The 25,510-nt window shown below is 45.5% G+C and overlaps 1 protein-coding gene across 2 annotated transcripts in view; it reads left to right on the top strand.

The window, feature by feature from the left end:
• Positions 1–19,834, top strand: part of lrrc9 (leucine rich repeat containing 9) — a 43,333-nt gene extending 23,499 nt beyond the window's left edge. The window contains exons 30-34 of one of the 2 annotated variants that reach the window (XR_002257130.2): positions 2,490–2,615; positions 4,698–4,881; positions 5,186–5,345; positions 5,480–5,627; positions 18,689–19,834. Coding sequence is in view for 1 of the 2 variants with exons in the window: in XM_020501236.2 (XP_020356825.1) it covers positions 2,490–2,615; positions 4,698–4,881; positions 5,186–5,345; positions 5,480–5,519 (510 nt within the window). In the remaining variant the exon portion in view is untranslated. Of the gene's footprint in view, positions 1–2,489; positions 2,616–4,697; positions 4,882–5,185; positions 5,346–5,479; positions 6,609–18,688 lie in introns of those variants that run through there. The other variant, XM_020501236.2, reaches the window with a different exon arrangement.
• The last annotated feature ends 5,676 nt before the right edge of the window (positions 19,835–25,510 follow it).

Raw genomic sequence — 25,510 nt, 5'->3', positions numbered from 1 at the left:
CAAAAATAAAAACAATAGATATAGTTATAGAGGCCCAAGAAGAAAACATAATAATAATAATAAAAAATAAAAAAATATATATATAAAAAAAATTGTCCGATTGTCTATTCAGATAGCAGCCGGTAAGACAGCTAACGGTTAGCAGGCCGCAGATGGGCGTTCAGGTAACGTCGCGACGGAGGAGCCAGCCGAATAACTCCTTCGGGTAGATAACGTCGGCAGTCCAGTTGTGAAGGCCCGGTGGGGCTCCGCGAAAGCAGTAAAACGGGTCCGGATAGGTGACTGCAGCCCAGGTGTGATTGATGGAACTCAGGAGTGATTGACGGAGCTTGCTAGCTCCGGAATAATTGATGTTTGCTCCGGAATCGACGAAGGCCGATAGTCACACGGATAGCAGCTAGCTAGCTGTGAGATCCGGGTATGAATGTCCAGAGAGCAGTCGAAATCCAGGGACATGGAGAGAAAAATTGGTCCGGTATGTTCCGTTCCGAGCCGCGCTGCGCCGTACAGAACTGGCGATAGATTTTCGAGCTAAAGGATAGCTGATGACCACAAACCGTGGTTAGCTGAATACTAACGATTTGCCAGTAAAGGAGCTAACTAGCTTCTGAACTAGCTTCTGGATTAGCTTCTGGCTAGTTTCAGGCTAGCTTCTTGGAGTTTCTGGCTAGCTTCTTGGAGGATTACAGATCTGAGGTAAATAATACTTTTTTATAAATATACATTGGTGAGGCGGGTTGCAGGAGAGTGTTTTGAAGATGAGTTGATGGAAAATAAAAATAAAATGTATGTGAAAAAGTTGTAAATATATATATATACAGGACACGACAAGACGAGGACAAAAGACGTCTGAACTGCTATGCCACCTTGGTTTTGTTACATGTGGAAGAAGGTGCTCTGGTCAGATGAAACCAAAATTGAACTTTTTGGCAACAATGCAAAACGTTATGTTTGGCGTAAAAGCAACACAGCTCATCACCCTGAACACACCATCCCCACTGTCAAACATGGTGGTGGCAGCATCATGGTTTGGGCCTGCTTTTCTTCAGCAGGGACAGGGAAGATGGTTAAAATTGATGGGAAGATGGATGGAGCCAAATACAGGACCATTCTGGAAGAAAACCTGATGGAGTCTGCAAAAGACCTGAGACTGGGACGGAGATTTGTCTTCCAACAAGACAATGATCCAAAACATAAAGCAAAATCTACAATGGAATGGTTCAAAAATAAACATATCCAGGTGTTAGAATGGCCAAGTCAAAGTCCAGACCTGAATCCAATCGAGAATCTGTGGAAAGAACTGAAAACTGCTGTTCACAAATGCTCTCCATCCAACCTCACTGAGCTCGAGCTGTTTTGCAAGGAGGAATGGGAAAAAATGTCAGTCTCTCGATGTGCAAAACTGATAGAGACATACCCCAAGCGACTTACAGCTGTAATCGCAGCAAAAGGTGGCGCTACAAAGTATTAACTTAAGGGGGCTGAATAATTTTGCACGCCCAATTTTTCCGTTTTTGATTTGTTAAAAAAGTTTGAAATATCCAATAAATGTCGTTCCACTTCATGATTGTGTCCCACTTGTTGTTGATTCTTCACAAAAAAATACAGTTTTATATCTTTATGTTTGAAGCCTGAAATGTGGCAAAAGGTTGCAAAGTTCAAGGGGGCCGAATACTTTCGCAAGGCACTGTATGTGTACTGAGACACAGACTCTCTCACACACACACACACACACACAACCTCATTTACACGCTCACCCAAATTCTCACACACAAGCTCACAGATTCACTTTTACAAAACACACACTCCGTGCAACTCCATAGTTATAAATTAAGTGATTACATGATGGACCATCTGCTGTGCCTCAAACTGGCCTACATCAGAGACAAATCCGCTGACCAAATCGCAGGGCCGTTATCAGACACTATTGGCCTGGGTTCAGCACCCATCTGGAGCCCATGGATCAGAGCTCTTATTGCCCAGTGCAGAGGGCTTGCCATCCATGGAGGCCTTCTCAGCTGGGCCAGCCTGTTTACCCCACAGCCCCCACCCCCCCGTCCCATTCCTTCCCCCATGGGGCTTAATCCTGCCAGGGTGGAGAGCCAGCAGCCGCTCCAGAGACAATACCTCCTGCTGTCAGCCGCATGAAATCACTGCTGCACCCATGTGCCCTGGCCAGACCATCTCTCCTCTCTTCTCCTTCTCTTCTGTTCAGTTTTCCCTCCTGTATGGACTGACAGGGCTCTGACCGGAGAGGATGGCTTTGTCCCCTGTGAAGGGGGAGCAGAGGGTTCCATCAGCTGGAATGGGGAGAAGGGTATGGCTAGTGGGGCCACCATAGGAGATGATGAGAGTGTGGTCTCTGAGGGTGGTGATTTCAGAGAACTGTTGGACTCACAAACAGACCCATGCCAGTTTAGTCCTTACAGGACAGCCTTGCAGCCTTCACTCCGAGGTCCTACATGAGTAAATGTTTTCTGTTGTCCCAGTTGGCCCGGCGATCCCTCCATAGGCCGGCAGTGGTACTACGCCTCTCCAGACTGCAGATTCTGGATGGGGTGATGGTCACCCTGGAGGAGAGGACCAGGGCTGAGCTACTCTGCACAGAGGTCCAGGTGAGAGTTATTGTACTGCCTTTGTGTATCACCTGGTTGGTAAGAGCTTTGTCTTCTTACCTGCATCTTCTCCTGCGACCACTGCAGCTATCTCCATGCCCTTATGAGACTGACCTAAAAAGCCACAAAGGCCTAATTTCTGTTAAAGGCCAGATAACTGGCCATATCATGTCAAATCAAATCAAATTTATTTATATAGCCCTTCGTACATCAGCTGATATCTCAAAGTGCTGTACAGAAACCCAGCCTAAAACCCCAAACAGCAAGCAATGCAGGTGTAGTAGCACGGTGGCTAGGAAAAACTCCCTAGAAAGGCCAAAACCTAGGAAGAAACCTAGAGAGGAACCAGGCTATGTGGGGTGGCCAGTCCTCTTCTGGCTGTGCCGGGTGGAGATTATAACAGAACATGGCCAAGATGTTCAAATGTTCATAAATGACCAGCCTGGTCGAATAATAATAAGGCAGAACAGTTGAAACTGGAGCAGCAGCACGGCCAGGTGGACTGGGGACAGCAAGGAGTCATCATGTCAGGTAGTCCTGGGGCATGGTCCTAGGGCTCAGGTCCTCCGAGAGAGAGAAAGAAAGAGAGAAGGAGAGAATTAGAGAACGCACACTTAGATTCACACAGGACACCGAATAGGACAGGAGAAGTACTCCAGATATAACAAACTGACCCTAGCGCTGAGACAGGAGGGGTCAGGAGACACTGTGGCCCCATCCGAGGACACCCCGGGACAGGGCCAAACAGGAAGGATATAACCCCACCCACTTTGCCAAAGCACAGCCCCCACACCATTAGAGGGATATCTTCAACCACCAACTTACCATCCTGAGACAAGGCTGAGTATAGCCCACAAAGATCTCCGCCATGGCACAACCCAAGGGGGGGCGCCAACCCAGACAGGATGACCACATCAGTGAATCAACCCACTCAGGTGACGCACCCCTTCCAGGGACGGCATGAGAGAGCCCCAGTAAGCCAGTGACTCAGCCCCTGTAATAGGGTTAGAGGCAGAGAATCCCAGTGGAAAGAGGGAAACCGGCCAGGCAGAGACAGCAAGGGCGGTTCGTTGCTCCAGAAGCCTTTCCGTTCACCTTCCCACTCCTGGGCCAGACTACACTCAATCATATGACCCACTGAAGAGATGAGTCTTCAGTAAAGACTTAAAGGTTGAGACCGAGTTTGCGTCTCTGACATGGGTAGGCAGACCGTTCCATAAAAATTGAGCTCTATAGGAGAAAGCCCTGCCTCCAGCTGTTTGCTTAGAAATTCTAGGGACAATTAGGAGGCCTGCGTCTTGTGACCGTCAACTGTGTCAACTGCAATGCAACTTGACCTCAAACAGCGTACAGCAAAACAACAACCAAACAGCAACTACCAAAAAACAAGGATCAAACTTCCAGTTTGGCTCCCTGATTTGATCTGCACATAACAAGAGATGGGGGCAGTAATGCTCCTCCAGTGCTGAATTAAAAGCAGCCTAAGCCAGCTCAGTTCATCCTGCTGATTAGATGAAATGTGCACGGCCGATAATGCACCAATGGATTTGCCCCCCTATTAGCTGGGTCAACCCGGCCCCCTGTGCTCGTTAAGAGAGTATTTGGGAGCGAGAGAGAGAGGGGGATCCTGGGTTTTCTCATTAAAAACATAAATTCAAAACCCTCTTCCTGCTCTTGACCCCCATCCCTTTAGTTTCAGGCTAATGCCTGCTCTCACCCGGCTCTTTTTTTGTTTTCATTCAACAGTTATTATTATTGAGTGATCATTATCATTCTCTAATTAGATTTTTACACGTGATAAAAGACAATTGCAATTTGGCCATCCATACTGTAACGTGGGTGTAGCAGAGACTAGCTATGGAGGGTGTAGTGAGGCAGGAAGCATAGATGGGAGCCAATGCAGGACATATTAATTAGTGAGGTCAGAGAGTTGAGACAGTGTTGCTAACATGTCCCCAGGTGCACTTATTATGGACACCCATTAATATCACCTGACTCAAAGTAGCTTTATGTAGGCTGTATATCCCCTTTTGTGGTATAGTATTGGTGTGGTATTCACTGTCTCTCCCTTTCTCCCCACAGTGCCCAATGGCTCATGGATCCGGCATGGATATGAACCTGCCTGGCCTGCTTCCCCTCATGTCCCGGACTGCCCCTTTGCGGGGGACCAGTCTGAGTGGAGGACTGCAGCTGCAGCACTTCCTGGGTCATGAGATCCTGATGCCCTGCAACTTGGATGAAGCACTGCCCCATGACACGCCCAAACGTTAGTTAGCACTCCCTCTTATATGTCACACACACGGCACATCCGCACAGTACATCATGATATCCTCATCAATATTAATGAAATACCAACATTAGAATCTAAAAGTGTCTGGTTATGGGGAACACACATGTATCATTCACCTCCATGATGGGCAGAGCTGTTAACCAACACAGAGAGCATACATCTTTCTCTCTTTTTGGCTATGCTATGGGACTCCGGCTCGGTTATCCACTCATTAGGGTTTGACACTCATCTGGTCAGAGATACCACTTTATCCACACAACTGTGTTAATTCCCATCTCAGACAAGAAGCAAAAACACAGCAGCGCTGCCCACCACGCCCGCAGTGCCCAGGCAGAGATGACCTTCAGGCAGATCAGAGGAATGGCAAGTACCCTGCCATCCACCGGCCTCCTTCCTAACGGGTACAGGGTCCTGATTACCAACCTCGAGCAGGACAGCAGGTGGGTAAAGCCCTAAACTCAGACCCTTGGGTTGTAGTGAGTAAACCTAGTTTGGTCTTGAGGTCAGATGTCCGTGTTCTAGAGCGGAGGATACACTGTAAACCCCTATCTGAATGCTTGTGTTTCTTTTACAGATACCAGAGTGGTGGTGCTCCTAAACCCCCACCCATTTAGCACCCCAGGGGTTTGGGCAGAGGAATGGGAGACACTACTGTGGGCACGAGGAAGTAGAGAAATGGGAGGATCCTGATACTCCTGTGTGGGTCATTGCACACATGCAGAGTAAGAGTGGGAAGTATTGTTCAGCTAAATTCGGTTCACTTCTGCTCCATAGACTGTAGGTTAGTGAACTGCGGATAACCCCCTTTCCTTTAGTTTGTCTGTTTATAAATGTACACTGAACAAAAATATAAACTCAACATGTAAAGTGTTGGTCCCATGTTTCATGAGCTGAAATGTTCCATATGCACAAAAAGCTTGTTTCTCTCAAATGTTGTGCACAAATTTGTTTACATCCCTGTTGGTGAGCATTTCTCCTTTGCCAAGATAATCCATCCACCTGACAGGTGTGGCATGTCAAGAAGCTGATCAAACAGCATGATCATTACACAAGTGCACCTTGTGCTTGGGACAATAAAAGGCCACTCTAAAATGTGTAGTTTTGTCACACAACACAATGCCACAGATGTCTCAAGTTTCTAGGGAGCGTGCAATTGGCAAGATGACTGCAGGAATGTCCACCAGAGCTGTTTCCAGATAATTTAATGTTAATTTCTCTACCATAAGCCACCTCCAATGTCATTTTCGAGGATTTGGCAGTACTTTCAACAGGCCACACAACCGCAGACCACGTGTATGGCATCGTGTGAGCGGTTTGCTGATATCAACGTTGTGAACATAGTGCGACATGGTGGGGTTATGGTATGGGCAGTCTTATGCTACGGACAACAAACACAATTGCATTTAATCGATAGCAATTTGAATGCACAAAAATACCGTGACGAGATCCTGAGGCCCATTGTGAGGCCCATTTTTATTTTTTAAGGTTTCTGTGACCAATTCCCAGTCATGTGAAATTGAAAGATTAGGGCATAATGAAAATATTTCAATTAACTGATTTCCTCATATGAACAGTAAGTCAGTAAAATCTTTGAAATTGTTGCATGTTGTGTTAACATTTTTGTTCAGTATATTTACTTTTGTGACATATAATGTGAAACATGAACTGCTGTATGCTTTGTCAAAATATATGTGATGTCGATACTTTACGTTTTTTTCTTTTCATTTTCACAAACACGTTCAGGGCCAGCGAGCTGATGATACTTGAACAGAGCTACATGTCCAGTTGAAGTTGGAAGTTTACATACACTTAGTTTGGAGTCATTAAAACTCGTTTTTCAACCACTACACAAATTTCTTGTTAACAAACTATAGTTTTGGCAAGTCGGTTAGGACTTCTACTTTGTGCATGACACAAGTAATTTTTCCAACAATTGTTTACAGACAGATTATTTCACTTATAATTCACTGTAGAAGTAGAAGTTTACATACACAAAGTTGACTGCCTTTAAACAGCTTGGAAAATTCCAGAAAATGATGTCATGGCTTTAGAAGCTTCTGATAGGCTAATTGACATCATTTGAGTCAATTGGAGGTGTACCCGTGGATGTATTTCAAGGCCTACCTTCAAACTCAGTGCCTCTTTGCTTGACAAGGGAAAATCAAAAGAAATCAGTCAGACTTCAGAAAATAAATTGTAGACCTCCACAAGTCTGGTTCATCCAGCAATTTACAAATGCCTGAAGGTACCATGTTCATCTGTACAAACAATAGTACGCAAGTATAAACACCATGGGACCAAGCAGCCGTCATACCGCTCAGGAATAAGACGCATTCTGTCTCCTAGAGATTAATGTACTTTGGTGCAAAAAGTGTAAATCAATCCCAGAACAACAGCAAAGGACCTTGTGAAGATTGCAAGCTGATGAGCACCATCCCAACTGTGAAGCAAGTGGGTGGCAGCATCATGTTGTGGGGGTGCTTTGCTGCAGGAGGGACTGGTGCACTTCACAAAATAAATGGCATCATGAGAAAGGAAAATGATGTAGATATATTGAAGCAACATCTCAAGACATCTGTCAGGAAGTTAAAGCTTGGTCGCAAATGGGTCTTCCAAATGGACAATGACCCCAAGCATACTTTCAAAGTTGTAGCAAAATGGCTTAAGGACAACAAAGTCAAGGTATTGGCGTGGCCATCACAAAGCCCTGACATCAGTCCCATAGAAAATGTGTGTGCAGAACTATAAAAGCGTGTTCGAGCAAGGAGGCTTACAAACCTGACTCAGTTACACCAGCTCTGTCAGGAGGAATGGGCCAAATTAACCCAACTTATTGTGGGAGGCTTGTGGAAGGCTACCCGAACCGTTTGACCCAAGTTAAACAATTTAAAGGAAATGCTACCAAATACTAATTGAGTGTATGTAAACATCTGACCCACTTGGAATGTGATGAAAGAAATAAAAGCTGAAATAAAACAAATCAAATCCAAGTTTATTTGTCAGGTGCGCCGAATACAACAGGTGTAGTAGACCTTACTGTGAAATGCTTACTTACAGGCTCTAACCAATAGTGCAGAGGGGAAAAAAAGAATGTGTAGGTAAGTAAAGAAATAAAAACAACAGTAAAAAGACATTTGAAAATAAGAGTAGCAAGGCTATATACAGACACTGGTTAGTCAGGCGTATTATGTACATGTGTGTATGGTTAAAGTGACTATGCATATATGATGAACAGAGAGTAGCAGTAGCGTAAACAGAGGGGTTGGCGGGTGGTGGGACACAATGCAGATAGCCCGGTTAGCCAATGTGCGGGAGCACTGGTTGGTCGGGGCAATTGAGGTAGTATGTACATGAATGTATAGTTAAAGTGACTATACATATAAGATAAACAGAGAGTAGCAGCAGCGTAAAAGAGAGGTTGGGGGGAGGCACACAATGCAAATAGTCCGGGTAGCCATTTGGTTACCTGTTCAGGAGTCTTTTGGCTTGGGGGTAAAAACTGTTGAGAAGCCTTTTTGTCCTAGACTTGGTACTCCGGTACCCCTTGCCATTCGATCGTAGAGAGAACAGTCTCTCTACTGTTATTCTGATATTTCACATTCTTAAAATAAAGTGGTGATCCTAACTGATGTAAAACAGGGAATTTTTACTGGGATTAAATGTCAGGAATTGTGAAAAACTGAGTTTAAATGTATTTGGCTATGGTTTATGTCAACTTCTGACTTCAACTGTGTATACAGTATCCGTATGTTAGGAGAGTGGGGCATGAACAACTGTCTCTTTCTATCCACAACTGTTATTCTCCAACCAGTGACCGCTGTAATCTATTTAATACTGTGAGGTTTTGAGTCATGTCCATTACACTCCTTTCCTTGCCTCCAAAACTGAAAAAATAATAAACACCCACAGATGCAAGGGCATGTGAAGCTGGCTTGTTGTGTTCATCGGGTCAAATGGATCCCCAGCAAGTGGATAATCTGGGTTTAGCGCACCTCTCTGTGGACAATAATCTGCAGTCACTTAGATGGGGCCATAATCTTGAATGAGATCCAAATGGATTGCAGAGATCTGTCAGTTTCAGCATGTTAGCCTATTTTAAAAGGCCCACTCTGGTTTTCCCTCTAATAGGCAACTCTCATGGACCGTTACTGAAAATAAACCAGTGATCTCTTACAGTTGGCCCTTTGAGTGATGTGAGAGCTTACTTAATTTACCATCATTGCTGTATTCATGTTAATGTAGCCCAGTATTAGACGGTTTAACAGAAAGAAGGCTCCTCTGATAAGTACCGTACTAAATCAGGAATTAACCTGGGTGTAAACAAGCACATGTATGCCCTCTGTGCCCCGAGCTAATGATGTAAACCAACATGAAGTGAAAGTTAGTTTCCCACACATCCAGTCAGGGTTGGGGAGTAACTGATTACATGTGATCAGGTACATGTTAATCCCTTTACAAAAAACTGTAATCAGTTACGTTACCAGCAACAACAACAAAAAATAATCCGATTACAGATACTTTTGAAAAACTAGGTGATTACTTACTAATTCAGAAAGAGTGTTTGCGAGAAAAAAAAAGTTACGTTACTGATTATGCTTGTGGACAGGTAACTAGTGTAACTTTTAAAGATTACATTTAGAAAGTAATCTACGCAACCCTGCACCCAGTGATTCCATTGACCTCTAGGTGTCCCTAGTGCTCCTTACGCCCTGCCCTCAGCCTGCTGTTAGTCAGAACACTGCAAATGATCTTCCACAGAGTAACACATTGATTCAAGGCCAGGTTGAGTTGATGTTCAGTAATGCCCTAGGTTATGCTCACAGCTAACGTGACCTGATTAAATCTTATGGAACAACAACTAAACTCAACAAAAAAAGAAACGTCCTCTCACTGTCAACTGCGTTTATTTTCAGCAAACTTAACACGTGGAAATATTTGTATGAACATAAGATTCAACAACTGAGACAAACTGAGCAAGTTCCACAGAACAGAAATGGAATAATGTGTCTATGAACAAAGTGGGGGTCAAAGTAACAGTCCGTATCTGGTGTGGCCACCAGCTGCATTAAGTACTGCAGTGCATCTCCTCCTCATGGACTGCACCAGATTTGCCAGTTCTTGCTGTGAGTTGTTACCCCACTCTTCCACCAAGGCACCTACAAGTTCCCAGATTTCTGGGGGGAATGGCCCAAGCCCTCACCCTCCAATCCAACAGGTCCCGGACGTGCTCAATGAGATTGAGATCCGGGCTCTTCGCTGGCCATGGCAGAACACTGACATTCCTGTCTTGCAGGAAATCACACACAGAACGAGCAGTATGGCTGGTGGCATTGTCACGCTGGAGGGTCATGTCAGGATGAGCCTGCAGGAAGGGAAGCACATGAGGGAGGAGGATGTCTTCCCTGTAACGCACACCATTGAGATTGCCTGCAATGACAACAAGCTCAGTCCGATGATGCTGTGACACACCGCCCCAGACCATGACGGACCCTCCACCTCCAAATCGGTCCCGCTCCAGAGTACAGGCTCCAGTGTAACGCTCATTCCTTCGACGATAAACGCCAATCCGACCATCACCCCTGGTGAGACAAAACCGCGACTCGTCAGTGAAGAGCACTTTTTGCCAGTCCTGTCTGGTCCGGAGACGGTGGGTTTGTGCCCATAGGCGACATTGTTGCCAGTGATGTCTGGTGAGGACCTGCCTTACAACAGGCCTACAATCTCTCAGTCCAGTCTCTCTCAGCGTATTGCAGACAGCAAAAGCTAAAGCAGGAAGCACCAGTGACTCAGTCAGTAAAATAATGGCCAGATGAAGCAGATGCAAAGCTACAGGACTGTTTTGCTAGCACAGACTAGAATATGTTAGAATATGACTAGAATATTCTTCCGATGGCATTGAGGAGTACACCACATCAGTCACTGGCTTCATCAATAAGTGCACCGAAGACGTCGTCCCCACAGTGACTGTATGTAAATAACCCAACCAGAATGGATTACAGGCAACATCCGCACTGAGCTAAAGGGTAGAGCTGCCACTTTCAAGGAGCGGTACTCTAACCCGGAAGCTTATACGAAATCCCGCTATGTCCTCCGACGAACCTTCAAACAGGAAAATTGTCAATACAGGACTAAGATTGAATCGTACCACTCCAGCTCCGACGCTCATCGGATGTGGAAGGGCTTGCAAACTATTCCAGACAACAAAGGGAATCACAGCCACGAGCTGCCCAGTGACACGAGCCCACCAGACGAGCTAAAATACTTCTATGTTCGCTTTGAGGTAAGTAACACTGAAGCATGCATGAGAGCATCAGCTGTTCCGGACGACTGTGTGATCACGCTCTCCGTAGCCAATGTGAGTAAGACCTTTTAAACAGGTCAATATTCACAAGGCCCCAGATGGATAACCATGACGTGTACTCTGAGCATGCGCTGATCAACTGGCAAGTGGCTTCACTGACATTTTCAACCTGTCCCTGACTGAGTCTATAATACCAACATGTTTCAAGCAGACCACCATAGTCCCTGTGCCCAAGAACACTAAGGTAACCTGCCTAAATGACAACCGATCCGTAGCACTCACGTTTGTAGGCATGAAGTGCTTTGAAAGGCTGGTCATGGCTCACATCAACACCATTATCCCAGAAACTCTAGACCCACTCCAATTTGCATACCGCCCGAACAGATCCATAGATGATGCAACCTCTATTGCACTCCACAGTGCCCTTTTCCACCTGGCCAAAAGGAACACCTATGTGAGAATGCTATTCATTGACTACAGCTCAGCGTTCAACACCATAGTGCCCTCAAAACTCATCACTAAGCTAAGGACCCTGGGACTAAACACCTCCCTCTGCAACTGGATCCTGGACTTCCTGACGGGCCGCCCCCAGGTGGTAAGTGTAGGTGGCAACACATCCACCACGCTGATCCTCAACACGAGGGCCCCTCAAGGGTGCATGCTAAGTCCCCTCCTGTACTCCCTGTTCACTCATGACTGCATGGCCAGGCACAACTCCAACACCATCATCAAGTTTGCCGATGACACAACAGTGGTAGGCCTGATCTCCGACAATGATGAGACCTAGCCGTGTGGTGCCAGGACAACAACCTCTCCCTCAACATGATCAAGACAAAGGAGATGATTGTGGACTACAGGAAAAGGAGGACCGAGCAAGCCCCCATTCTCATCGACAGGCAGCAGTGGAGCAGGTTGAGAACTTCACGTTCCTTGGTGTCCACATCACCAACAAACTATCATGGTCCAAACACATGAAGACAGTTGTGAAGAGGGCACAACAAAGCCTATTCCCCCTTAGGAGACTGAAAAGATTTGGCATGGGTCCTCAGATCCTCAAAAAGTTCTACAGCTGCACCATTGAGAGCATACCAGGCAGTGGTTGCATCACTGCCTGGTATGGCAACTGCTCAGCTTCCGACCGCAAGTCACTATAGAGGTTTGTGCGTACGGCCCAGTACATCACTGGAGCCAATCTTCCTGCCATTCAGGACCTCTATACGAGTCAGTGTCAGAGGAAGGCCCTAAAAATTTTCAAAGACTCCAGCCACCCTGGTCATAGACTGTTCTTTCTGCTACCGTATGGCAAGCGGTACCGGAGCACCAAGTCTAGGTCCAAAAGGCTTCTTAACAGCTTCTACCCACAAGCCATAAGACTCCTGAACAGCTAATCAAAGGGCTACTCAGACCCCTCTTTACGCTGCTGCTACTCTCTGTTTATTATCTATGCATAGCCACTTTAACTCTACCTACATGTACATATTACCTCAATTACATCGACTAACCGGTGCCCCCGCACATTGACTCTGTACCAGTACCCCCTGTATATAGCCTCGCTATTGTTATTTTACTGCTGATGTTGAATTATTTGTGACTTTTATTTTCTATTTTTTACTCATCTCTATTTTACTTAACACTTTTTTTTCTTTAAAACCTCTTAAAGCATTGTTGGTAGGTCTTGTAAGTAAACATTTCACTGTATTTGGCGCATGTGACAAATAACATTTTATTTGATTTAACATTACATTTCTTCCATACATTGTGGGAGGATAACCAACCTTCCAACTAATGGCAATGCATTTATTAGCCACTATAAATGCTAGGTTACACAGTTTCTTCTGATAACAGTCTCCAGTTTCAACATTTCCAAGCAAACAAAAACCGGTAGTTTACTACAGTGTCTGTAAATAAATATTGATAATGAAAAGAAGTGGAGGGCACTCAACCAATAGGAGTCTAGGTACAATCAAAATATGTAATCATGATTGAAAAGGAAAAGGCACAACGGTCACATAGATTAGGCTACTGTGGGTAGCGAGCATTGCGCCTTTTCATTTTCAATAAGTACCCAGCTAGCACAGTGGATCTGGAACGATTCTGGCTGAAAGTCAGGGCACTCCGCTGAGAGTCAGACTCGGCCGACGTCATGTGGCCCGAGTCTGGACCACTTTCGGCAGTATTACTAATGGATACGATACGGGGATTGAGCTCAGGCCAATTCCGGTATTGAGTTATTGGGTTATTATGTATTACTTGGTGTTCTGGTGATTCCTTAGTTATCTGGCCCAAATATATTACTTGGGGCTCGGGCGGATTGGGGCTACTATCTGGCAGATTATCTCACGGGCTGCTTAATTTAATTAGCATTTCATTATTTATTTTTCCATATTTTCTCATTGTTTCTGTGATCAAAAAATACAGTTAACATTGAAATGAAATTCTTTAAGAGTCCTGTGTAGTATTTTAGTATTTTGATACTTTGTGCAAGGCAATCCGAAGCCTCCGGAGTGACGCAGACAGATGCTGGTTCGAGACCCGTACTGGCAGCGCCTGGGAAATCCACGAATTCGATGCACAACTGGGCCAGCACCGTCCGAGTTAGGGGAGGGTTTGGCCGGCCGGGATGCCCTTGTCCCATCGCGCAGTAGCGACTCCTGTTGCGGGCCAGAATGTACGCTGACGCTGACATGTACGCTGACATGATCACCAGGTGTATGGTGTTTCCTCCAACACAATGTTTTTTTGTGGCTGGGTATCATTTGTATGTATAAAATGTATAATAGTCATATTTAAAATGACTACATCGGGTAATTTTGTATCCATTTATTTAAATTTGCATCGGCCGGCTTCTGGGGAGATTCTGGTAAACTGCCAGCAATGTCGGCTGAATGGAAACGGCCCGATGTACTTGGGCAGATTCTGGGCAGTCATTCATTTTGATTCCGGGCCGAGTCCAACACCCGATTCTGGGCCTATTCAATTAGTTCCGGCCCCCCGGAAGAGGACCGCTTCTGGGCCGATTCCTCATTGCTAGCTGGGTATGGATTACCCCTTTATTTTTCTCTGCCTGTAAATCGTCCTCCTAAACGGCAGGCTATATCCTATAGGTCAAAACGTAGCAAGTGTCGCTGTCATAATTCTCGCGTGTGGTCTCAATTAAATAGAGTACGGGACAGTTAACTTTCCAAGGAAATGTACTTCCTAAATAGGCCTATGATGAGGCTATAGTTTACTACATTGCCTAGAAATAGGCCTAAATATTGATCACCCATATTTCTCCATCTAAAAATCTTCCTACTCCTAAAAGGTAGGCTATAAAATAGCTCAAGAGAAAGTGCAAGTTTCTCCAACTCTGCTCTCCTCAAACTACATCTAGCATATTGGCTGATATAGCCCAGTAATACAATGTAAGGGCCATGCAAACATCTCTGGTAATTTAACCTATTTCGTAAGTTATTTTTGCGCATTTGATATTGGCTATAGGGGGCACAATTGCTGGTACCATGGCTGGCAAGTGAGTTGCGTCACATACGCCTAAAACGACATTGCGGGACTGCGGTTGGGTTTGGGACCAGTTTTTGAGGTAGCGGATGGGAGTCGGACAGGAAGCCAGCGGGTGAAGGTGGGAGCGGGTTCAAGAAATCGGTCCCACGCAGACCTCTACAGTGCACCATGACAGTGAAGCTTGTAACGTTAGAGCTGATCTGTTTCACTTGTCTTTGTGCCCGTCTCCACCCCCCTCCAGGTGTCGCCCATCGTCCCCATTATCCCCAGTGTATTTTTACCTGTGTTCTCTGCTGGTCTGTTGCCAGTACGTTTTGTTTGTCAAGCCAACCAGTGTTTTTCCCCTTGCTCCTGTCTGTTTCTAGTTCCTGTTTTCTAGTTTTCCTGGTTTTGACCATTCTGCCTGCCCTGACCCTGAGACTGCCTGCCGTTCTGTACCTTTTGGACTCTGATCTGGATTACTGACCTCTGCCTGGCCTTGACCTGTCGTTTTGCCTGGCCCCTGTTCGAGTAATAAACTTTTGTTACTTCGACATTGTCTGCATCTGGGTCTTCCCTAAAACGTGATAGTACGAACTGGTCATGACTGACCCAGCAGACTTGGACCATGTCCGTAACGCCATCTCCTCCCAAAGAGTGACCATTGGAAGGCACAAGGAGTGGCTGTGTGGTCTTATGGAAGGGTTCCAGACCTTGGCCGAATGCCATGACGAGCATTGAACACATTGCTGGAGCAAATCTGAGGGTTGTCTGTTAGGCAGCCTACCACGACGGTAACTTTCCAGCCCCTCAGTAACTCGGCTGTTAGCAGCGCCGTCTCCCCGGCCACCACGGTTTCCTGGGAACCCCGCTTATCTCCCCTGGAACGCTTAGATGGAGAGTCGGGCAGCTGTTGGGTGTTTCTCACTCAGTTTTCCCTCATCATCGAGCTAAAGCCCTCATCCTTCCCCTCGGACCGCTCTAAGAAAGCGTACCTCATCACACTGATGTCCGGGAAGGCTCTCGCCTGGGCTACGGCAGTATGAGAACAAGAGTCGGCTGTATGCTTCTGTCTGGAGGAGTTCATGGCGGCGGTAAAGAGAGTTTTTGATGCTCCATTGTCCGGGTGAGAGCCTGCCCAGAAGTTACTCCAGCTTCGACAAGACTTCTGCAGTGTGGCAGACTATTCAGTGGATGTCTGCATGTTGGTAGCTGAGAGGGTCTGGAACCCGGAGACGCTGTTCGACATGTTCCTGCACGGAGTATCGGAGGAAGTAAAGGACGAGCTTGCAGCCCGGGAACTACCGACTCATCTCGACTTGCTCATCGCTTTGACCATTCAATCGATGTGCGACTACGGGAACGAAGGAAGGAGAGGAGATTCGATTTCACTCGCTCGCCCAAGGATTCCACCTCGCCTCCGAGGCATCCCAGAAGTCCCCGACAGCTTCGTTGCCAAGAGAACCCGAGGCTACCCGAGTTCCCCCGAGAGTCTCTGAAGTCTGCCGATTCACCTCTTCCCGAGCCAATGAAACTAGGCAGAGCTAGGCTGTCTCCAGCCAAATGGCTATACAGGCTTCACACTAAGAGTTGCCTGTATTGCAGGACTACTGGTCATTTCGTCACCACCTGTCGACTAAAAGACCAGGCTCACCGGTAGGAGCGGGTACTCTCCTGGGCCATACGGACAACTTTTCCTCTCCCCTTACTCGCACCCCTTTTCATGTCATTTTGCTGTGGGGGAACCAGTCAATCTCTCCGGGGTACTCATCGACTCTGGGGAAGATGAGAGCTTTATGGACGCTACCCTGGAGTCCGAGCTGGGCATCCACACTTAGCCCCTCTCCATTCCTATGGATGTTAGAGCGCTGGACGGGCGCTCTATAGGCTGGGTCACCCACAATACCACCTCCATCAACCTACGTGTGTCAGAGAACCACAGCAGGAGGATCCAATTCATTCTCCTCAGGTTCCTGTGGTATTGGGATTCTCTTAGCTCCAGCGACACAATCCCCTTATTGACTGGTCTGCTGGTGCCATCATAAGCTGGAGCCCGTTCTGCCAAGCTCATTGCTTGAAGTCAGCGCAGCCTGCCCCAGGACGTCTTCCTGGGGGCTAGGAAGTTGCCCCGGACCTCTCCGCAATTCCTGCGTAATACCAGGAACTCCTGGAGGTGGTCAGTAAGGCCCGGGCCACTTCGCTTCCGCTGCACCGACCCTATGACTGCGGGATTGACCTTCTCCCAGGCACCACTCCGGCCCCGGGGATGACTGTACTCTCTGTCGGGTCCGGAGACCAAGGCTATGAAGACCTGTATTGAGGACTCCCAAGCTGAAGGGTTCATCTGTCTTTCTGCCTCCCCCACCGGTGCAGGGTTCTTCTTTGTGGAGAAGAAGGACAAAACCCTTCGCCCGTGCATCGACTACCGAGGCCTCAACGACATCACGGTGAAGAACCGCTACCCACTACCACTCATCTCCTCGGCCTTGGAGCCATTCCAGGGGGCCACCGTGTTATCCAAGCTGGACCTACTGAATGCCTACCACCTAGTGCGACTACAGGAAGGGGAATAATGGAAGACTGCCTTCAACACGGCCAGCGGTCCCTACGATTATCTAGTCATGCCATTTGGCCTTTAGCAACGCCCCAGCTGTGTTCCAGGTTCTGGTTAATGATGTTCTCCGCGACATGTTGAACCGGTTCATCTTCATCTACCTCGACATCATCCTCATCTTCTCCTGCTCCACTCAAGAACATGTGGTCCACGTCTGACAGGTTCTCCAAATTACATAGCTCCACCATCCCCTTCCTGGGTTACATCATCACTGCAGGGTGTGTACAGATGAATCCTGGAAAGGTGAGAGTGGTGGTGGATTGGCCCCACCCTACGTCCAGGGTGCAGCTGCAGCGTTTCCTGGGGTTCGCCAAATTTTATCTCAGATTTATCCAAGGTTACAGCACCCTGGCTTCCACCCAGTCTTCACTCACCTCTCCCAAGGTTCAGTTCAGGTAGTCCCTAGCTGCTGACCTGGCGTTCCGGGATTTCAAACACCGTTTCACCACCAAATACTCAGCCTTGCCACTTCCACGCTGCCGGATTATAATCTTTGCTTAGTCAGTCCACATTCTAGCCATTTGTTACTGTGCTGCCATCCTGTTAGAAGGTAACAGATTATTGTATTACAATAGTTAAGATGGATTTTCATTGTGTTCCATGGTGTTATTCATCCCTTAGTGGAGCGTTCTGGTACTTAGAAAGACTGTACGCAAACAGGAAATAGAGAATTTGTTCTGCATGCATAGAAGCAGCTAAAAACAACGCTAGGTCTTTCAGTGTAGTTATTTCTAGTCACGCTTCAGCCTCAGAAAATATTTGTTTGTAAGTTCGATTCAAGCATTTAGCTAGTGATGATAATCTTGTTATTGATAGAGTTGCTTACATATCAATGTTGGTTGGTTGCATTTACTCACACAAATTGCAATGCCTTTCATGTATGCCGTCAGCTGTATTACTTTGCTCGTGCCTCATGCAAATGAATTGTAAAATATACAATACTGTAGTTTTGTTACTGTTTCTAGTGTAATATGCTTTGTTATTCTACAGAGATGGTTGTACATTATTAGAGTAATGAAAGGGGTTAACCAATTACCATATGAGTAACAATTAGCTATATGGTTTGGCATCATGCCAGATGCATGGTACCTTAGCACGTGCTTTGTATTCATGCAACTTCAAATGTATAATGTACAGCTACAGTATGTCGGTGTGAATCGAATACTAAAGTATATATTCTTTTCTGTATTTTGCAGTTTCACAACATAAACGTTTTCAATATATTTATTCAAGAAAAGTCACGCCTTGGGAGTTTTATTGAAGACTTAGTTGTTAGCTATCTGTCTAGTTTTGCATGGGAACGCAACACAAGGGCAGAATAGTTACTATTCAGTTGTTATCCTGTTGTGCCTGTTTTCTGCCTGATGCGTTTTTTCTCTCTGCTACAGTTCTGCCCGCTCTGCCTCTGGTCCCTGTCTCCTGTCCCACGTCTCGTCATCCTGCTCCTCTGTCCTGGATTCCACACTCTACTACCCCCTTGGATTCCCCTCCGGACCTGCTTACCCTGTCTCAACCCCTCTCACTCCAGCCTCAGTCTCCGCACCTGGTTTCCAGCAACCCGCCCGAGCTTCCCTGACCTGCACTCCATCTACCCCTGGCGTTCAATAAATACCTTGGTTACTTCATCCAAGTCTCCTCGTCTGAGTGTGCTCTTGGGTTCCCCTGTTTCATCCCGCGTAACAGGAGGCCGATGCTTCGGATGTCAGAGTGGGAGCTGTCCTGTCCCAGTGTTCTGCCCTGGACCTCAAGTTACATCCCTGCGCCTTCTTCTCACATTTTCTCAATGCCACGGAGAGGAACTACGATGTAGGGAATCATGAGCTTCTTGCAGTGAAGTTGGCGTTGGAGGAGTGGAGGCACTGGCTGGAGGGGGCGGAACATCCATCCATTGTGTGGACCAATCACAAGACCCTGGAAAGTCTTCGCACCACCAAGCGTCTCAATTCCAGGCAAGCTAGGGGGGCCCTGCTTTTCACCCGGTTCAACTTCTCCCTCTCATACCGACCGGGATCCAAGAATGTCACGCTAGATGCACTCTCATGCCTATATAGCCCCACGGCTACAATCACGGAACCTGAGACCATCCTTCCCACCTCGTGCCTGGCTCACAGCACTCAGCTGGGGAATAGGGAAGCAGGTTCAAGAGATGCTGTGTTCCCAGCCAAACACTGGGGAGGTAACCAGATGTTTGTTCCTGACACGGTCCGCTCCTCAGTCCCGGAATGAGCCCACTCCCCCAGGCTTGCCTGCCAACCGGGCTCCCGTCGGACCCTGGCATTTGTGAGACAACGCTTTTGGTGGCCTACCATGATTCCTGATGTCTCTGCGTTCATCGCCACATGCACGAAAGAGTGCAATGCGTACACACTGAACCATGCTCAATTCTCCGGCGCTGGTCCAGCCAGCCTTCCAGAAGCTTTGCCTTCACACCACCTGGAACCAGGAACAGATACAGCCCTTGGTTCACAAACCTCCAAACAAGCTTCAATGCCATACAACACTCCTTCTGTGGCCTCCAACTGCTTTTAAATGCTCGTAAAACTAAATGCATTCTCTTCAACCGATTGCTGCCCGCACCCGCGCGCCTAGCATCACTACTCTGGACGGTTCTGACTTAGAATATGTTTTAGAACATGTAGACAACTTTAAATACCTAGGTGTCTGGTTAGATGGTAAACTCTTCATCCAGACTCACATTAAGCATAGTAAAACTAAATGCATGCTCTTCTACCGATCGCTGCCCACACCCGCCCACACGTCTAGCATCGCTACTCTGGACAGTTCTGACTTAGAATATGTGGACAACTACAAATACCTAGGTGTCTGGTTAGACTGTAAACTCTCCTTCCAGACTCACATTAAGCATCTCCAATCCAAAATGAAATCTAGAATCAGCTTTTTATTTCGCAACAAAGCCTCCTTCAGTCATGCTGCCAAACATACCCTCGTAAAACTGACTATCCTACCGATCATTGACTTCGGCGATGTCATTTACAAAACAGCTTCCAACACTCTACTCTGCAAATTGGATGTAGTCAATCACAGTGCCATCCATTTTGTCACCAAAGCCCCACTAGACACCACTGCAACCTGTATGCTCTCGTTGGCTGCCCCCCCCCCCCCCCCCCCCCCCCCCCACTACATATTCGCCAAACCCACTGGCTCCAGGTTATCCATAAGTCTTTGCTCGGTAAACTCATCTCAGCTCACTGGTCACCATAGCAGCACCCACCCGTAGCACGCGCTCCAGCAGGTATATTTCACTGGTCACCCCCAAAGCCAACACTTACTTTGGCTGCCTTTCCTTCCAGTTCTCTCCTGCCAATGACTGGAACTAATTGCAAAAATCACTGAAGCTGGAGACTTATCTCCCTCACTAACTTTAAGCATCAGCTGTCAGAGCAGCTTACTGATCACTGTACCTGTACACAGCCAATCTGTAAATAGCACACCCAACTACCTCATCCCCATATTGTTATTTATCTTCTTGCTCTTTTGCACCCCAGTATCATCATCTGCACATCTATCACTCCAGTGTTAATGCTAAATTGTAATTATTTTGCCTCTATGGCCTCCCTACTCTTCTACAATTGCACACACTGTACATATATTTTTTCTATTGTGTTATTGACTGTACGTTTATGTGTAACTCTGTGTTGTTGTTTTTGTCGTACTGCTTTGCTTTATCTTGGCCAGGACGCAGTTGTAAATGAGAACTTGTTCTCAACTGGCCTACCTGGTTAAATAAAGGTGAAATATTTTTTTTATTTTTTATGTGTAAATGTTTGTATGTACATAGGTCTAAAATGTGTCAAGTAAAAACCTTCCTACAGTATGTTTGTCCCTTGAATATATCTGTCTATTTTTTTCATAAAAATTACATTAAGATTATGAATAATTCATAAGTCTAAAGTGTGCCCAGATGCACTTAGCCTTCACCCCCCATTTCTTTCCTAGCCCCTCTCTCTCCTCTCTCACACTGTGCCCAGTCTCGCTCTTTTCTTACCCCCCTCCCCCCTCTCTCTGTGTGTCTCCCTGTGAGTAGAACACATGGTTCATGGCTGGTTTAATGGGATGGAATGTGACAGGTTATGTTTTCATCTGCCTGATATGGAGCCTGGGAGGAATGGTTAGAAAAAGGGAGGGATAGGGATTGAGTGTGGGTCTGGGCAACCATAGTCTAGGTACATCATTAGATGCTTGTCTTGAATCAGTTGGAGATTGTACTTTATACCCCCGCCCCACACACTTGCTACACACACACACACACACAACTAACTATGTAAAAATAGCCTACATAAAGCCAACACAACATTTTAGCCTGCAGGTAGAAACTATCCTGATAAAAATGAATATCATATAAATCACATTGGCTGGGCATAGACTAGTCCTACCTCTAGATGCAGAATCAGGTGCATGTCCTAACTCAACATTGACAAGAGGAATTCAAACAAAATTGACAACTCATAATTGTAATGAAATAAACAAAAACTTGTTTCTCACAAGTGTAGCATAGGTTGTGTGTTCTGCAAAATACATGTCCACTCTGACAATGAGAATGGTAACTGACTGTAGAAATAATATATTTAATGCAATAACAGAAATCACCGTAACCAAACAAACATTGCAGATTAGAAATGATGGGAATTACCGCTAAATGTAGGCTACTACTGGTGATATATGTAATGGGGAGTTGATAGACAAAGCAAACAATGGACACAATTAAGTTATAAAACAATGAATACCCACGAAATGCCAGGAATGAGAGCATTCTGGAGAGAGATGTGCATCTGAGCCACAATCCCCATATTCTTGGACTGTGGCATCCCTGCGGCCTCCACTGAGACAGGGGCAAATCGTACAGGTGTCGTGTGCCATAAAAATGTTAATTTGCGACTGCTCGAAGAAAAAAAACGTTTTCAATACAGACCCCTACTGTCATACAGTATTCCATGTAAGGCACTCAGACCTTAAAGTTGAACAGTATACCTTTAATCTTGTAATAAATGTAATCCAGTGATGCAGAACTTGACATTCCTGCCATCCATTTTGACATTGGGGGACGATAACCAACCTTCCAATTAATGACAATGCATTTCTTAGCTGCTATAAATTCTAGATTTCTAGAACAGTTTCTTCTTTTATAAGTCTCCAGTATCAACATTTCAAGGCAAACAAAAAACAGGGAGCAGGGAGAATCTGTAGACATGCTGATAAAATAACATACTTTTTGCCAGAATTCAGCAAGCCTTCACAAAATCATAACATATACAAAGATGTCCCCTTTTGTGTTTTACACCTCCAGCAGAGGAGTTAAGTTTCTGAGTGCATTATATTTAGTTTCACTGGCATATAGTATGTTCTGTGGATGGTCTTAAACTGCATTAATTTATGTCTGAGATTATATGAACATGACTGGGCATTCAAACCTGGGTATCCATGCACCATCAGTGTGTACCAGGTCTTCCTCACATTTTTGTTTGACATGTTTTGTCTCGTCTGGGAAATCCACTCAACCCTTGATACAGTTTTGAAGTGTTTGCTGCACAGAGAGAATAAAGTGTTGTTTCTGCAAAAGTTCCCCTCAGCTCCGTCACAGACTGGTCTTCCCTGGCTGCCTGACCCTGCCTACACCCCTATCACCATCTGATCCTGCTCAGATAAGGCATGGAAAATAATTTCCTTGGTGTACATTTAAAAATGATATCATCCAAGCATAGTATGGTTCAGTAATTGAAATGACCATTACTCCCAGACCGTAGCCGACTCATCAATTCAAAACGGAACTGTAACGATGTACGCTGAGAGTCGGGAAGCAAGTTCAGGGAGTGAATACCTTAAATTAATAAATGAACGAACCACGAACAGCGCACCGACATGGAACAGGAACAATGACGACTGGGAAAGAAACCAAAGGGAGTGACATATATAGGGCAGGTAATCAAGGATGTGATGGAGTCCAGGTGAGTGTCATTATGCCCAGATGCGCGTACCGCTATTGACAGGTGTGCACCATAACGAGCAGCCTGGTGACCGAGAGGCCAAGAGGGAGCACACATGACTGGAACTTTGTATCCATTCGTGATTGTTATAATAAACTGCAAAATTCACCTGAGCTCCGTAGACTGGTCTTCCCTGGCTGTCTGACCCTGCTGGGATACCTGTCAACATCTGATCCTGCTAAGACATGATGAACATAGTGTTGTGTACTGATTGTGCACCATGACAGTCTAGCCTGCAATATAGATTGCAAAATCGTTGGGAAGAGATTTTCGATGTACCAATTCCATGGCACATGGTTAATGAATTGACACCCAAAACAACGGCGGATTCAAAACTTTGAATTTTTCAATTAAAATTACTACGAAATTCTTGCAACCAATAGAATGTTATATATATGGGGAATACAACCTTCCCAGCTATGCAGATTTTGCAGCGAGGAGGCAGAGTCATTTGATCATTTATTTTGTTACTGCCCATATGTAGCTTGTTTTTGGTCACAGGTCCAGGAATGGCTGAAGAATTGCAACATTTCCCTGGAGCTAACCCTGCTGATAGCAATACTAGGTTATTTGAAAAGTCATAGTCAATCGATCAATAATATAATTATTATTTTAGAAACATTTTTATCTTTCATTTACAACCTGTAGAAACTATGAGAATAGAAAGGTTCGGAACTTTTGTGAAGCATCACAGCACAGTTGAAAAATATATGGCAAATATAAATCCAATATGGATGGTGTTAAGAGATAGATAGGAGGGGTTGAATGGAGCTGAAGGGTGGGACTAATAACAAGAAGATAACAAATATAAAACATACTGGGTCTGTGAAATGTATATAGGTTCAGAACTGTTGTGAAATTGCACAGTTAGAAATATATGTCAAATAGAAATCAAACTGGATGGACATCAGAAATAAAAGATTGCCAGGACCAAAAACAACAAAATATAAGTATTGTAAAATAGATTGTGTCTGTAAAATGTAAATAGTATATATAAGCTGGAAGTAGAAGCCTAAGTGTTATTGTTTATTTGTTTACTGCAATTAGGGGAGGGGTGGTAGGGTTTGCAGGGAATAATAAAGGAACATATTTTTTCAAAGATATGTTTTTATATATATATATATATATATATATATATATATATACAGTGCCTTGCGAAAGTATTCGGCCCCCTTGAACTTTGCGACCTTTTGCCACATTTCAGGCTTCAAACATAAAGATAAAAAACTGTATTTTTTTGTGAAGAATCAACAACAAGTGGGACACAATCATGAAGTGGAACGACATTTATTGGATATTTCAAACTTATTTAACAAATCAAAAACTGAAAAATTGGGCGTGCAAAATTATTCAGCCCCCTTAAGTTAATACTATGTAGCGCTACCTTTTGCTGCGATTACAGCTGTAAGTCGCTTGGGGTATGTCTCTATCAGTTTTGCATATCGAGAGACTGAAATTGTTTCCCATTCCTCCTTGCAAAACAGCTCGAGCTCAGTGAGGTTGGATGGAGAGCATTTGTGAACAGCAGTTTTCAGATCTTTCCACAGATTCTCGATTGGATTCAGGTCTGGACATTGACTTGGCCATTCTAACACCTGGATATGTTTATTTTTGAACCATTCCATTGTAGATTTTGCTTTATGTTTTGGATCATTGTCTTGTTGGAAGACAAATCTCCGTCCCAGTCTCAGGTCTTTTGCAGACTCCATCAGGTTTTCTTCCAGAATGGTCCTGTATTTGGCTCCCTGCTGAAGAAAAGCAGGCCCAAACCATGATGCTGCCACCACCATGTTTGACAGCGGGGATGGTGTATTCAGGGTGATGAGCTGTGTTGCTTTTACACCAAACATAACATTTTGCATTGTTGCCAAAAAGTTACATTTTGGTTTCATCTGACCAGAGCACCTTCTTCCACATGTTTGGTGTGTCTCCCAGGTGGCTTGTGGAAAACTTTAAACAACACTTTTTATGGATATCTTTAAGAAATGGCTTTCTTCTTACCACTCTTCCATAAAGGCCAGATTTGTGCAATATGCGACTGATTGTTGTCCTATGGACAGACTCTCCCACCTCAGCTGTAGATCTCTGCAGTTCATCCAGAGTGATCATGGGCCTCTTGGCTGCATCTCTGATCAGTCTTCTCCTTGTATGAGCTGAAAGTTTAGAGGGACGGCCAGGTCTTGGTAGATTTGCAGTGGTCTGATACTC

The sequence above is a fragment of the Oncorhynchus kisutch genome, linkage group LG14 (genome assembly GCF_002021735.2).
Source record: "Oncorhynchus kisutch isolate 150728-3 linkage group LG14, Okis_V2, whole genome shotgun sequence".
Lineage (NCBI taxonomy): Eukaryota > Metazoa > Chordata > Actinopteri > Salmoniformes > Salmonidae > Oncorhynchus > Oncorhynchus kisutch.
The sequence above is the reverse complement of the archived record's forward strand: the minus strand, read 5'-3'. Positions and strand labels throughout refer to the sequence as shown.